Source organism: Carettochelys insculpta, chromosome 3, assembly GCF_033958435.1.
Source record: "Carettochelys insculpta isolate YL-2023 chromosome 3, ASM3395843v1, whole genome shotgun sequence".
NCBI classification, from domain to species: domain Eukaryota; kingdom Metazoa; phylum Chordata; order Testudines; family Carettochelyidae; genus Carettochelys; species Carettochelys insculpta.
The window spans coordinates 67,192,634-67,206,919 of NC_134139.1; the positions used below are offsets into that span (position 1 = coordinate 67,192,634).

Consider the following 14,286-nt stretch of genomic DNA (forward strand, 5'->3'; position numbering starts at 1 on the left):
CACCCCATCCATGGGTGCTGATGTGGATCATCAGACTATTAAAATTCAGTAAGGAAGACACTGCAGACAATATAAATAGACGAGTTAATTGTGTAACTCATTCCATGGTTCTAGATCCAGGAGTAGTATTAATTAAAAGACATTTAAATGGCTATATTCAATAAATACTGGGTAAATGCCTGGCCAGAACCACCCACAATCACTCTTATTATTGTGCTGATCATGTGAGCAAATGTTAAGGGTCAAGGCATGTGAAAGTAAGGAAAAATATGCATTTAAAGATAAGCATGTATGGAAGTGTTTCACCATCAGGGCATGTTTCTTTAAGAAAAGTACTAAAATAGGCACCCTTGCACTCAGGAAATACTATTTTCAAGTAATTTGCATAGAGTTGTTTTTTTTTTAAATGGATTCATGTTCTTCAAAAGAAGGTGGGAACATTTTAGAGGATTTTTCTCTATTTGGCTTTACTTTATAAATATCAGGAATGTCAAGTCTTCTCCTTCCTAATTTCGCTGTAAGTCTTCTTGAGGGGTGATTCTTTGGAAATGTGTCATGTGTACCCTCAGCCTCTAACTGGAGTGGTAAGGATTCTGAATCTTTAAAATCTTCTTAAAATCCTCTTGGTTTCACAGACTCATTTGCACTGAATGAGAAGCTATTGAATAATTATTTGCCTTACTCCACACTACCCAAACTCTGCTCTGAAGATGGCTAGGTGATGACCAGCAGTGGGCCAGTGAGGCAAAGTGAGAGTACAGCAGTGCAGAAGTGCAGTAGCCTGAGGGAAGGGCATTGTGGTCTGGGAGGGATGTGGGTGCTAACGTAAGTTGGTGGAGAACAGACAAGTAACAGGGGCAAGACACTGGCCAGAAGAAGGTGATCTGGGGGCTGAAACAGCTAATTCCCAGGTGACCAGCAGGAGGTGCCATGGCAGTGAGTTGTGCCTGGTTACAACAACATAATAGAGATTCAACTTGACCATATATCCTAAATTAAAAACAAAAACAAAAAAGTGTCAACATGGCTAAATAACAAAGTAAAAGAGGCAGCGAGAAGCAAAAAAGGCACCATTTAGATAGTGGAAATTATATCCTCCTGAGGAAAATATAAAGAAGCATAAACTCTGGCAAATGAAGTGTAAAAATATAATTAGGAAAGCCCCCGAAAAGAATTTGAAGAACAGCTAGCTAAAGGCTCAGAAAGTAATAACAGAAAAAAAAATTAAGTACATCAGAAACAGTGAGCTTGCTTAACAACCAGTAGGGCCACTGGATGATTGAGACACTGAAGGAGCACTCAAGGACAATAAGCAATTTTGGAGAAACTAAATGCATCTTTGCATCAGTCTTCATGGCTAGAATCTGATGGAGATTCACAACCTGAGACATTCTTTTTAGGTGATAAATCTGAAGAACTGTCCCAGATTGAGGTGTAATTAGACTACACTTTGGAACAAATTGATAAATTAAATAGTAATAAGTCACCAGAACCAGATGGTATTCACCCAAGAGTACTGAAGGAACTCAAATGTGAAATTGCAGAACTACTAACTGCCGTCTGTAACCTACCATTTAAATCATCTTATCCACCGAATGACAGGAAGATAGAAAACGTGACACCAATTTTTACAAAGTGCTCCAGAGGGAGGTCCTAGCAATTACAGGCCTGCAAGTCTGTCTGCAGTACTGGACAAACTGGTTCAAATTGCAGTAAAGAACAATATTGTCAGACATCTAGATGAATATAATTTATTGGGGAACAGTCAATGTGTTTTTTGTAAATGGAAATCATGCCTCACAAATCTCTTAAAATTCTTTGAAAGGGTTATAGGAGAAGGAAAGATCTTGAAGCATGGTCCTGGTGCAAGGCCTGAGGCCTGAATCTAAGTGAGCAAGAATTATACTATGAGTCACAGGCAGGCCCTACCAAAAGCAGATGTTGGCTTGTAAGTCAGTGTCCAGGACATGAACTCAGCAATAGTACTGATGGAACATGTAGAACATGTAATACATTCCACCAGGACAGTACAAAAACACCCCAACCTAGCACACAATAAAATAAAAAGCAGTCAAGTAGCTACTAGCACTAGCACAGCACTAGCAAAATAGTTTATTAGGTGAGCTTTCGTGGGACAGACCCACTTCTTCAGACCATAGCCAGACCAGAACAGACTCAATATTTAAGGCACAGAGAACCAAAAACAGTAAGCAAGGAGGACAAATCAGAAAAAGATAATCAAGGTGAGCAAATCAGACAGTGGAGGGGTGGGGGGGAAGGTCAAGAATTAGATTGAGCCAAGTATGCAGATGAGCCCCTGTAGTGACTCAGAAAGTTCCCATCACAATTTAAACCATGTGTTAATGCGCCGAATTTGAATATAAAAGCCAGCTCGGCTGTTTCCCTTTCCAGAACGGTGCGATAATTCTTCTTCAGTAACACACATACCTTTAGGTCATTGACAGAATGCCCCATTCCATTAAAATGTTGGCTAACTGGTTTGTGGATCTGGAGTGTTTTGATGTCTGTTTTGTGCCCATTGACCCTTTGTCTAAGGGAGTTAGAAGTCTGTCCAATATACAAAGCATCTGGGCATTGTTGGCACATGATGGCATATATGATGTTAGTAGAGGAGTATGAGAAAGTGCCCGTGATTCTGTGAGTAACCTGGTTAGGTCCAGTGATGGTATGTCCAGAGAAGATATGTGGACAAAGCTGGCAGCGGGCTTTGTTGCAGGGAAAGGTTCCAGGACTGGTATTCCTGGGGTATAGACTGCAGCTGTTAGTGAGGATCCTCATGAGGTTGGGCGGTTGTCTGTAGGAGAGAACAGGCATGTCACCCAGGGCCTTCTGGAGTGTGGCGTCCTGATTAAGGATAGGTTGTGGGTCTTCAACAATTCATTGCAGTGGTCTGAGTTGGGGGCTGTAGGTGATGACCAGTGGTGTTCTGTTCTTGGCTTTTTTGGGCCGATCTTGGACAAATTCAAAGTAATGCATAATGGAAAACATAATCCCAACTATACATAAAATATAATGGGGTCTAAATTAGCAGTTACCACTCAGGAAAAGATACTGGAGTCACTGCAGATAGTTCTCTGAAAACATGCACTCAGTTTGTTGTGGCAATCAAATACGCAAAGAGAGTATTGGGATTCATTAAGAAAGAGATAACTAATAAGACAGAAAAATTGTCTCTATACAAATCTGTGGTATGCCCACATCTTGAATACTGCATATAGCGATGATCATCACATCTCAAAAATGATCTACTGGAATTGGAAAAGGTTCAAAAGAGAGCAAAAAAATTATTAGCAGCATGGAATGACTTCCATATGAGGAGCAAATAAGCTTGGGACTTTCCAGCTTGGAAAAGACATGACTAGGGGGAATATGATTGATCACTATAAAATTATGACTGGTGTAAAGAAAGTAAAATAAGGAAGCGGGGGGGGGCGTGGCACATGTCATCAAATGGAATTAGTAAGCAGCAGGTGTAAAATAAACAAAAGGAATAAACTACACAAAAATAGGAAGTTTAGTTACATGGAGCACTGGGGCTGGCTGTGCTACCCAGGGCACTGGGGCTGGGAACTCACTCCCTAGACACCCAGCATTTGGGTCAGGAGCACCGGTGAAGGTGCTTTCCTCCCACAACAGCCAAGTCACTGGCCACCTAGGGGCCTTACCAAATTCACAGCCATGAAAAACATTTCAGGAACCATAAAATCTGGCCTCCCCCTCACGAAATCTAGTCTATTATATGCCTTATCACGATTGGGGTACTGGAAGCGGAACACCTTGCTTGAAATAGCACTGCTATATTTACTGTGGTGTTTAGCCACAGAGTTGCTTTTTTGGAGGGTGTTGGTGAACTACAGGCTATAGGAGCTACAGTAGCTAAACATTGTGAGGCACCCGCATTGCAGGGAAAGGGTGTCATAACATCTCAGTAGTATGGACCACACCCTAGAATATCATTCTTGAGTTCCATTTGAGGTTTTGGGGTGGGATGTGCTTTAGTGGCCATAAATCCTTTTGAGCTTTTCCACCCAGGCCTGACTTCGTTCCAGTCATGGCCCTCCCTTTTCTCACCCATCTTGTCACTTAATCTCAGTCTTACCCTCCCTGGCCTCTTAATTCTAATCTCTTTGCCTAAACAACCTCAGTTTCCCCCCACCCTCAGATCCTTGTGCCAGTCTATTTGCCCATACAGTCCACTGCTCTCATTCTTAATCCAGCATCAATCTTCAATCAGCGGGAATACTCACACTAGTCAAATTAAGCATGTGGTAGTAGTAGCATCCTTCAGTCTACGTAGACTATGGAATGCGTCCTTTGTAGTTCCATTTGGCATCCTCATTTGCAGCGTCAGCTGTGACTGTGAAGACCCACACGAGAGTGACAGTCCTTGCTGCATCTGTTGCATATGTAATGGATGTCTGGCAGGTCCTTGCTGTGCTTTCTGTGGGATCGCTTCTCCTTTGCTAGCTGTCTGATCCTCAACTCACCCTTCTGAAGGCCCTTGTATAGTTCCTGCCTCCACCTGCTGCGATCGTCTGCCAGCTCCTCCCAGCTGTCTGGCTTGATGTCCACTTCCCTGAGGTCTCTCTTGCAAACATCTTTGTAGTGCAGCTGGGGGCATCCGGGAGGTCTTTTGCCAGAGGCTATCTCGCCATACAGGATGTCTTTTGGGATCCTTCCGTCATTCATCCTGTGGACGTGGCCAAGCCAGAGGAGCCGCCGCTGCCTGAGGAGGGTGTGCATAGTTGGGATTCCAGCTTGTTCAAGGACGGTAGTGTTGGACACTCTGTCCTTCCACGATATTCCAAGGGAGCGCCTGAGGCAGCGCAAGTGGAAGACGTTCAGCCTCTTTGCCTGGCAGGCGTGCAGGGTCCAAGTCTCGCTGCCGTAAAGGAGGGTGCTGAGGATGCAGGCTCTGTAGACTTGCATTTTGGTGTGAGTGTACAGGTTGTTGTTATTCCACACTCTCTCGCTGAGTCTGGACAGAGTTGTGGCTGCTTTACCGATCCTCCTATTTAGCTCACTCTCCAAGGACAGGGTGTCAGTGATGGTGGACCTGAGGTAAACGAACTCGTGGACGACCTCTAACGTATAGTTGTCAATGCTGATTGATGGAGAAACAGCAACGTCCTGAGCAAGTACATTTGTCTTCTTTAGGCTGATGGAGAGCCCAAAGTCTTTGCATGCTTTGGAGAACCAATCCAGCAGCTTCTGAAGCTGGTCTTCTGTGTGTGACACGACAGCAGCATCATCTGTGAACAGCATATCTCTGATGAGGACTTCCCGCACCTTAGATTTAGCTTTCAGCCTTGCAAGATTACACAGCTTCCCATCAGATCTTGTGTGCAAAAAGATGCCCTCTGTTGAAGATCCAAAGGCGTGTTTAAGGAGGAGTGCGAAGAAGATCCCAAACAATGTCAGAGCAAGGACACATCCTTGTTTGACGCCACTCCTGGTGCTGAAAGCATCCAATAATGTGCCATCGTATTGGACGGTTCCTCTCACGTCTTCGTGGAAAGACTGGATCATCTTGAGTAACCGTGGTGAACATCCTATCTTGTGGAGCAGTTTGAACAGTCCATCCCTGCTGACCAAGTCGAAGGCCTTGGTTAGGTCGATGAAGGCAATATAGAGTGGCTTCCTCTGCTCCCTGCATTTCTCCTGCAGCTGCCTCAGAGAGAAGACCATGTCGACGGTAGATCTCTCTGCGCGGAATCTGCACTGTGATTCAGGATACACCCTCTTAGCTATCTTCTGGAGTCTGCCGAGGATGACATAAGCGAACAGTTTACCAGTGATGCTTAGGAGGGAGATTCTACAGTAATTGTTGCAGTCGCTTCTGTCTCCTTTGTTCTTATGCAAGGTTATGATGTTAGCGTCCCACATGTCCTGTGGAACCTCACCCTCTCTCCAGCACAGGCACAGTAGCTCATGTAGGGGTTCCAGGAGAGTGTCTGTGGCACACTTGATTACCTCTGGTGGTATAACATCCTGGCCCGGGGCCTTTCCTACTGCAGTGTTGTCAATGGCTTTCTTCAGTTCATCCACAGTTGGTTCCTGGTCCAGTTCATCCATTACTGGTAGGAGTTCGATGGCATCGAGGGCTGAGTCGACCACAATGTTCTCGCGTGAGTACAGCTCGGAGTAGTACTCGACCCAGCGCTCCATCTGTTTGGCTTTGTCAGTGATGACTTCACCAGATTTGGATTTCAGAGGTGCCAACTTGTTCCGGGTGGGTCCTAATGCCTTCTTGATACTCTCGTACATTCCCCTGAGGTTACCAAAGTCAGCACTGGTCTGGATGCTGCTGCATAGCTCGAGCCAGTAGTTGTTGGCACAGTGCCTGGCCATCTGCTGTACTGTTTTTCTGGCTGCTCTGAGCGCTTGCAGGGTATTCTGGCTTGGTGAACGTTTGTACTCCAGGAGTGCAGCACGCTTTTTTTCGATGGCCGGAATCATCTCATCAGAGTTAGCTTCGAACCAGTCATTTGTGTTTCTAGCTCTTCTTCCAAACACCGACAAGGCCGTGTTGTACATTGTATCCCTCAGATGCTGCCATCTGGATGTCACATTGGCACCCCCAGGGTTGCTGCGCAGATTCTCCTCGAGGGTCGCTCTGAACTTTTCAGCTCTCTCTGAGTTATCCGTCTTTCTGGCATTGATGCGGGGCCTTCCAGTTGGTTTAGAGCAGTGCAGCTTCTTGGGAATCACCTTGAGTTTGGAGCAAACTAACGAGTGATCTGTATCACAGTCAGCACTATGACAGCTGCGTGTCAGAAGGACATTTTTGAGGTTATCACGTCTGGTGATGACCACATCTAGTTGATGCCAGTGTTTTGAGCGTGGGTGTCTCCATGACACTCTGTGCTGTGGCTTGGTTTGGAAAAATGTGTTTGTGATGCACAGATTGTGGTAAGTGCAAAGTTCGAGAAGACACTGACCATTTTCATTCATTTTTCCCACACCAAAGTGGCCTAAGCAGGAAGGCCACGAGTCACAATCGGCTCCAACTCTCGCATTGAAGTCACCCAGAATGTACAGTTGTTTGTGAGCAGATATTTGCGCTATGGCAGCACTAAGCACATCATAAAACTTGTCTTTTACTTCCAGAGCGGCATACAGGGTTGGGGCATAAGCGCTGATCAAGTGGACAGGACCGGCGCGAGTTTGAAGCATGACCTGAAGGAGTCTTTCTGATCCACCCATGACTAATTCCACCATTTGTAGAAGGGTGTTTCGATGGCGAAGCCAACACCATGCTCCCTGGGTTCTTCTCGGGCTTTACCCTGCCAGAAAAAGGTGTAGTCCTTTCCTTTTAGAGATCCCGAATCTGCAAGATGTGTCTCTTGCAGAGCAGCAATGTCAACTTGGAGCCTCTTCAGTTCCTCATTGATGACAGCGGTCTTTTGGGTGTCGCTGATGTCCTGAAGATCTTCAGTCAGACCTGTCAGCATGGTCTGCACATTCCAGCAAGCAAGCTTAAAACTTTGATGGTTTCCTTTTCTTGTTGATTTTCTTATTGGTTTGCCTCGTGCTCAGCTTTCAGGTCACTTGTCAGGTTCAGGAACCTTAAGCCTCACGCACCCAGTGAGGCAGGTGAACTGTGGCGGGACAGTACCCTATTGGCTGGGGGCTGCCCAGCTTGAGGCGGGCGGTGACTGTCCAGTGAGATGCGACGATCTCTCCCACCGTTGGAGGCAACCCCTGGCGCTTGTTCTCTACGCCAATCAAGCAAGAGCTTATAACCGGTATCTGTTACCTCCCGTGTTGGTTCAACGCTGTTAGCAATGCTGGAGTACCTCTCCAGGCGCGAGCTTGGGCGATTATTGGGACCCTGGGCTGCCCAGATGCCAGTGTTCCCCTCTCAGCTTTACTGATATAGTCCAAAGGAGAGGATAACCTCTACATCTGGTACCATCTCAGCTGCAGGAGTTGCCAGGTCAATGCCAGAAGCTGGCACAGAACTGCCTTAGGACTCCCCTCCAGATTTTCCATCAGGGTTTACTCCCTTAGCCTTGCTCCTTTCCAGGATAACCCACAAGGCAGTGGGGCATGGAGAATGTGGGTACGGTCCCACTACCTCTTGCACCTCCCTGGCGCCACATGTCCCCAAAGCTCCCCATGACGACCACCTCGCCTCCCCAGGACCCTCCTCCCCACCCCTCTGCCTCTCATCGGCTACCATTATCCCTCAGATCCTCCCTCCCTGTCCCCTTTTCCCCCATCCACTCCCATGTCTCCCGACTGCACCACACTGCCCCCTATCAGTTCTCGTTGCCCCCAGGTCCCCCCTCCCCTGGCCTCTCCGCACCTGGCCACACGCTGCTGCAGCCCCACGTTGTCCAGGAAGGCGCCGATCTCGCAGCCCAGCCGCACCCTGAATCCCAGCCAAAGCTACCAACTCTTCATCTGGCTATGGCTGTCCCTAGAGCTCCACAGACCTGGTGCGGCGCGTGAATGCAGGGAGCGCAGGACTGGGCCTGGAAACCATGCAATCTGGGCCAGCATGCCGCAAGCAGCCTCCGTGGGTGCTGCCATCCTCACAGCCATACCAGACGCCCCCAAACCACCTGGCCACCACTGACATCCCTCGATCTCGCCCCCGCTGCTCCTCATGCTGCAGCAGGTCCCTCAGCTCCAGCCAGCAGTTGGGGATGATGCTGCCTCTTACACCTGAAGTAGTAACTAGCTCCCTCTAAGCTCCCCCTCTAAACTCCCCTCTCAAAACTCCCTCCTGTTAGCAACCACCCTGTTCGCATGCACCCGGTCACATGCTCCCTGGTCGCTTGCCAGCAGGGCTTTAGCATTAAGCATGTGCATAAATGTTTACAGAATCAAAATCACAGAACATTATTTCAATGTTGTTTCTTGTTAAAGTGGTTTGGGGTTTTGCTCTGCAAAAAATTCTATAATATTTGTGTGTGAAAAGATTTTCAAACCTGACATCCACAGTTTTATTGCATTCATGGTCAAACACTTCAAAAGCATCTGTAATCTTTTTCTGAATATCTGCTATTACGGTTTCTGCAAAACACAAAAACAAAATTAGAAGCTTCACCAGCTATTCCAACTTATTTTAAATTTAAGTGTTATCTGAAAGAAAGACTAAAATACACTGTCTGCCCCACAATGCAACAATTCACTTTTCTCTGAATTTCCATCTATTTAATGTAAAATTTTAGGTTTCACACATTTCCATTTTGCCATCAGGTCTTATGTCAGCCTTTCTTTCCACTGCTTTATTTCTTTACCTCTTTAACCTTACAACTCTTTGTCTGAGAATCCCTTTCTTTTAGGAGAAAGGAGAGAAGAAGGGACTCCTGTTTCCCCTTCTACTTTCTTCCTCTGTTCAAAGGATCTGATTGTCCCACATCACAGCAACAATCCGTTCATCAGTTAAGGGATAGATGCGTCACCCTCTGGTGTCCTTTTCATGCTGTAGCTGTTCCTCCTTTTGCCCATCTTTTTTTCTTTCCCACACCACTCTATTTTGCTAACACATCTCTGTCTCCTTCTCTTCTAATTTTTGTCTTTCTCATTCATCTAGTTTTTCTCTTCCAACATCTACTTATAAGAACTTTTTGGCTTTGTTTTTTTTTCCTCTCTCCCACACTCTGATCAATTTGGTAATTCTTCTCTGGACCCTCTCCAGAACATCTCTGTTCAAACAGATGTGCAGTTCCCCAAAACTGATTCAGTAACTCTACTGGATCCTCAGTATGCTTTTGTACATGGGTAAATACAGTATTTCTTTGTGTATAATGTTTTGATACAATCTTCTGACCTAACTTATATCCGTCTTGCTACTTATGTAATCTACAACATATTTCAGAGAGTTTGTGTGTCTGTATGTGTGTCTGTCCGTCTGTGAGTCCATTTGCTCACAAACTCCTCCTGAATGGTAAGAGCTAGGACTAACAAATTTGGTATGCTGCTTCCTCTTATCATAACTCAAAGCAAGGTCAGGATTTGGTTGTGCCAGGACAATGAGATGTACATGGAATGCTATTGTTCCTTATCAAATGGAAAGGGAGGGGTGTGAAAGCAGGAGTAGTTATACTCACGAATGACCACAGGGGGCAGGAAGTACCTCAGCCTGGGGGAGAAGCCACTGGCTGGCCAATGCAATTCCTGCTGTCCCAGGAAGCAGCCACAGCCAAGCCATGCGGCCCCCAACAGCAGAGGCCAGCGCCAGGGAGCAGCCAATGGGGGACCTGTGCAGTCCCTGCCGCCCCAGACCAGCTCTGGGAAGAAGATGGCAGCTGCTCCCACTCCCTGCCCTGAACCCTGAACCCCCTTCTCTACCTCCTGAACCCCAACCCTCCGCCTTCAGGCCCTCCTCACAACAACCTTGACTTTTACACTCCCATGCCTCCAGATTCCTCACCTGAGCCTCTCCCCTCATATCCCCAAGCCCTTGCCCTGACCCCTGCAACCCCCACAGTCCTCAGCCGTGAAGGAACATCAGGTAAATTGGCTAGTAATTTATATGTGTGAAAATAGGTGCAAAATGCTACCAAAAGTGTCAGAAAGCAAAGAATTCTGATTTGGTAGCAATTACATAGTGGTTCTCAACTGGGGTGCAGAGAGATCTTCCAGGCAATATAGCAGCTCATGTACATATTTGTCAAGTTTTATAGCAGGATTACAAAAAGCACTTGTGAAGCCAGTATAAACAAAAATTTCATACAACTGGTTTATACCTCTCTATATACTATTCACACAAGTATAAGTATATTTATATTCCTTTTATTTATACCATATAAGTATGAAAAACTAAGCAATTTTTCAGCAATAGTGTGTAAAGAAACTTGATTTATGTCTGATTTTCTAAGCAACTGGTTAAGTGAAACTAAGTTTCAGGCCATGTAAGGTAAATCAGACCATTGAAAAGGGTATAGCTGTCTGAAAGCTATAAAAGGTGCAAGGCAAGAGAGAATCAAGCACTAAGTTCATATTTGTCTTTCTGTAACTTACTACTAGCTTGGCTACTTCCATTGTCACTGTTATAATTCTTTATTAGGGTATAAGCTGATCTACAGTTAGAACCTACAGGGCTAATCAAAAATACACTAAATGGAGTGGAAAGACTCCCATTCACAAAAGTAGGTTTGGATCAGGTTCCAAATGCATAACTTTGCCTTTGGTATCTTACACCTTGTCCACATCACAAAACCACACCATTTAGCCCCCTTTTCAAAACAGCTAAATGTCTGAAAGTGGTTTATACTTGTAACCACTTAAAGTGAAACTTTACATTGCTGCTTTCAGGTGTGGTAAAAACCTACACGGGCCTGAACCTAAGAGGTGCTGAGCATATATAGTCTGATCCTCAGCCTACTGAAGGTAATGAAAGCCCTTCCACTGACTTCAGGGGGCTTTGGATTAGGCTCCTACCGAATACCTGTAATTCTCACTGAACTAAGACAAGGTCTACACTAACAATCCACCCAGCTGTGTAACTGACGGATGTGAAAAATCCCTGCTCCTGAGCAGTGATGCCAACCTTCTAATTTCCACAGTGGTGCTTGACTCCCTTCCTCTGCCCCAGGTCCCTCTGTAGGGAGGAAAACTTTAGTAAACAACAGCACATGTATGCCATCTTGGACACACTTCTTCCTCCTCCCCTCAGACATTTCCTGCTTTGTTTGGTTTTGGAGGGAAAACTGGGCAGATGTGACCTAAAGTCTGCCTGGTGACAGCAGCCTATTTAAGGGCTCTCGCTGGCAGTCTGTTTTGCTGCCCATCTGAGTGGCAGAGTGGAGAGCTGCTTGGGGCAGGCCAGTGCCATGCGTTAGGTTCTGGGTAAAGGAGGGTGGACATACATGCTCACAGGACAACGCGGGGAGGGAAGGGGCCAGCCATCGCCACAGGGGAGCTGACAGCCTGACCTGGAGCCAAAATTGCCCCACTGCTGTGAGGATCAGAGGCGGTGTCAGATTTCTAATTCTCATCTTCCATACCTGAGTCTACCCTGGGGTGGTAGGTCCATTACAGTTGCAGTCACCTATCATCTTATGCCACTTACCTTTTTGTAATGGGGTTCTAGTTCTAGTTATTTAGTTATATAGTTCTAGTTCTAGTTCTAGTTATTTCTAATTAGTTCTAGTTACTTACCTCATTGGCTGTGTCTACACTAGCCCAAAACTTCGAAATGGCCATGCAAATGGCCATTTCGGAGTTTACTAATGAAGCGCTGAAATACATATTCAGCGCCTCATTAGCACGCTGGCGGCCGCAGCACTTTGAAATTGATGTGGCTCGCCGCCGTGTGGCTCGTCCAGATGGGGCTCCTTTTCAAAAGGACCCCGGCAACTTTGAAGTCCCCTTATTCCCATCTGCTCATAGGAAAAAGGGGACTTTGAAGTAGGTGGGGCCCTTTCGAAAAGGAGCCCTGTTGAGACGAGCCATGCAGTGGCGAGCCACATCAATTTCGAAGTGCCGCAGCCGCCCGCATGCTAATGAAGCGCTGAATATGTATTTCAGCGCTTCATTAGTAAACTTTGAAATGGCCATTTGTATGGCCATTTCGAAGTTTTGGGCTAGTGCAGACATGGCCATTCTGTTTTAAACCTGTTAAATAAAAGCCCTGTTTGTAAGTACCCATCTTTTAATCAGTTCATTTTTCTAAGGGCTAAACAAACCCTGATGACAGAGGTGGGTAGGGGATAATGTTCCTGGGTTGGCTTGCCACCCCCACTCCTCCCCCACTCTGACTCTTCCCATCCCTGCTCCACCCCATCTCACATCTTCACGCATATTCTGCCCTCTGCCCTGAGCATGACCTGCTCTTGCTTCATCCCACTTCCCACCAGTACCTCCTGCATGCCACTGAGCTGCTGAGGGGTGAGGGAAGAAGCTATTTTTTCCTGTGGATGCTCCAGCCTCAGAGCACCCATGGAATCAGTGCATATGCCCCAGAGCAACATCATTAAGCCTGCCTAACACTGGGTGTAGACAGCACCTAGTCAATGAAAGAACTCTTCTGTTGGCCTAGTTACTGACTATCAAGGATGTGGCTTGACTACAGCAACAGGAGACTCCATTCCATCAATCCTCACACTCCATCCCCACACTAAAGTGCTGCCACTGTGCCACTATAGTGGCTTAAGCATAGAAATAGCCCCAGTAGGTGTTCAGCTCTTTTCAAGGTCAGGACTTTAATCTCTATACTACTCCTCTAATGTTCTGATATATGTGTATAGGAAGGAGCCTTACTATGTGCCACAGAGAACTTTGATCTGGTCCTCTATATTGAAATACTTTTGAAATGATAGGTATACGTAACAGGTGCCCAGGTAGAACTCACAGGACTTTGTTTTGTGCACTATGTATTGAGATTTATAATGGGACTATGCAAACTGGAAAAGGGACAACGTATCAAAGCACTGGGTAGTAAGGGCATAAAATATCTGATTTTTTAATGGCGTGAATGAAAACTAGGATCTATAGGTCTTGTGAAGATTCCCTTTGACTGCAACTATTTATTGCTTGGTATATCACAGAAACATTGCATATAGTTGTAAATTTTTAATTTAGTCAGGTTTGATTAGTTTTTAAACTACAGGTTGATCATCTCTAAGATGCCAAATCAGAGCATTTGCCAAACCATGGGAGGTCATTACTGTATAGCAGCATTACCAACACTTCCACTCTTAGAAGACATATAGGGGTAAATAAAACTAAAAAACCACACAGAACACTGAAAGCCAGGACTGGTGGTTGTAAACAAACTTTATGGGTGTAGCCAGACAAAATCTCCCCACTACAGACCAGCTTTTGGCTCCCCTCTAAGGTGTCTCAGAGCACACAGGGCACTGAACAGCAGTTAAACAGCACAGTCTTTGATGCCTTCCTAAAGGGGCCCAGATGTGCTGGCTCATCGTGACCCTGAGGAACTGAAAACACAGATAGAGGGCTAGCAGGCTAACCATTAATGAAGGGCCTCAGAGAACTGCCCTTGGCTGGCATTAATGGAGTGATGCACCCACACAGTTATCCCAGAAGAGAAATCTCCGCCCTTGTAAAAGAATGTCCTGTACTCCCAAATTCTTTATCTCCTGTCTTACAAGTGCAAATTAAGTAAGAATTGTCCTTGTAAAAACTGGCGTCACAAAAGACAGACCAGTACAATCCGGCACCAGAGATAAAAAAGAGAATATGTAACCCAAGGGGTATAAAGATGGGCCCAGCAGCACACTGACTCGGAGTGCATCTTCACCAACTACCTGCTGGTCGGTTCAGGTGATTGCCTCCCGAGGTCCG

General features: G+C 46.0%; 1 protein-coding gene across 1 annotated transcript in view; it reads right to left on the bottom strand.

Annotated features, from left to right (window-relative positions):
* Window positions 1-14,286, bottom strand: part of DRC8 (dynein regulatory complex subunit 8) — a 76,601-nt gene that overhangs the window by 32,819 nt on the left and 29,496 nt on the right. Inside the window, exon 2 of the mRNA XM_074988630.1 lies at window positions 8,961-9,045. Within this exon, the coding sequence (XP_074844731.1) occupies window positions 8,961-9,045 (85 nt within the window). The remainder of the gene's footprint in view (window positions 1-8,960; window positions 9,046-14,286) is intronic.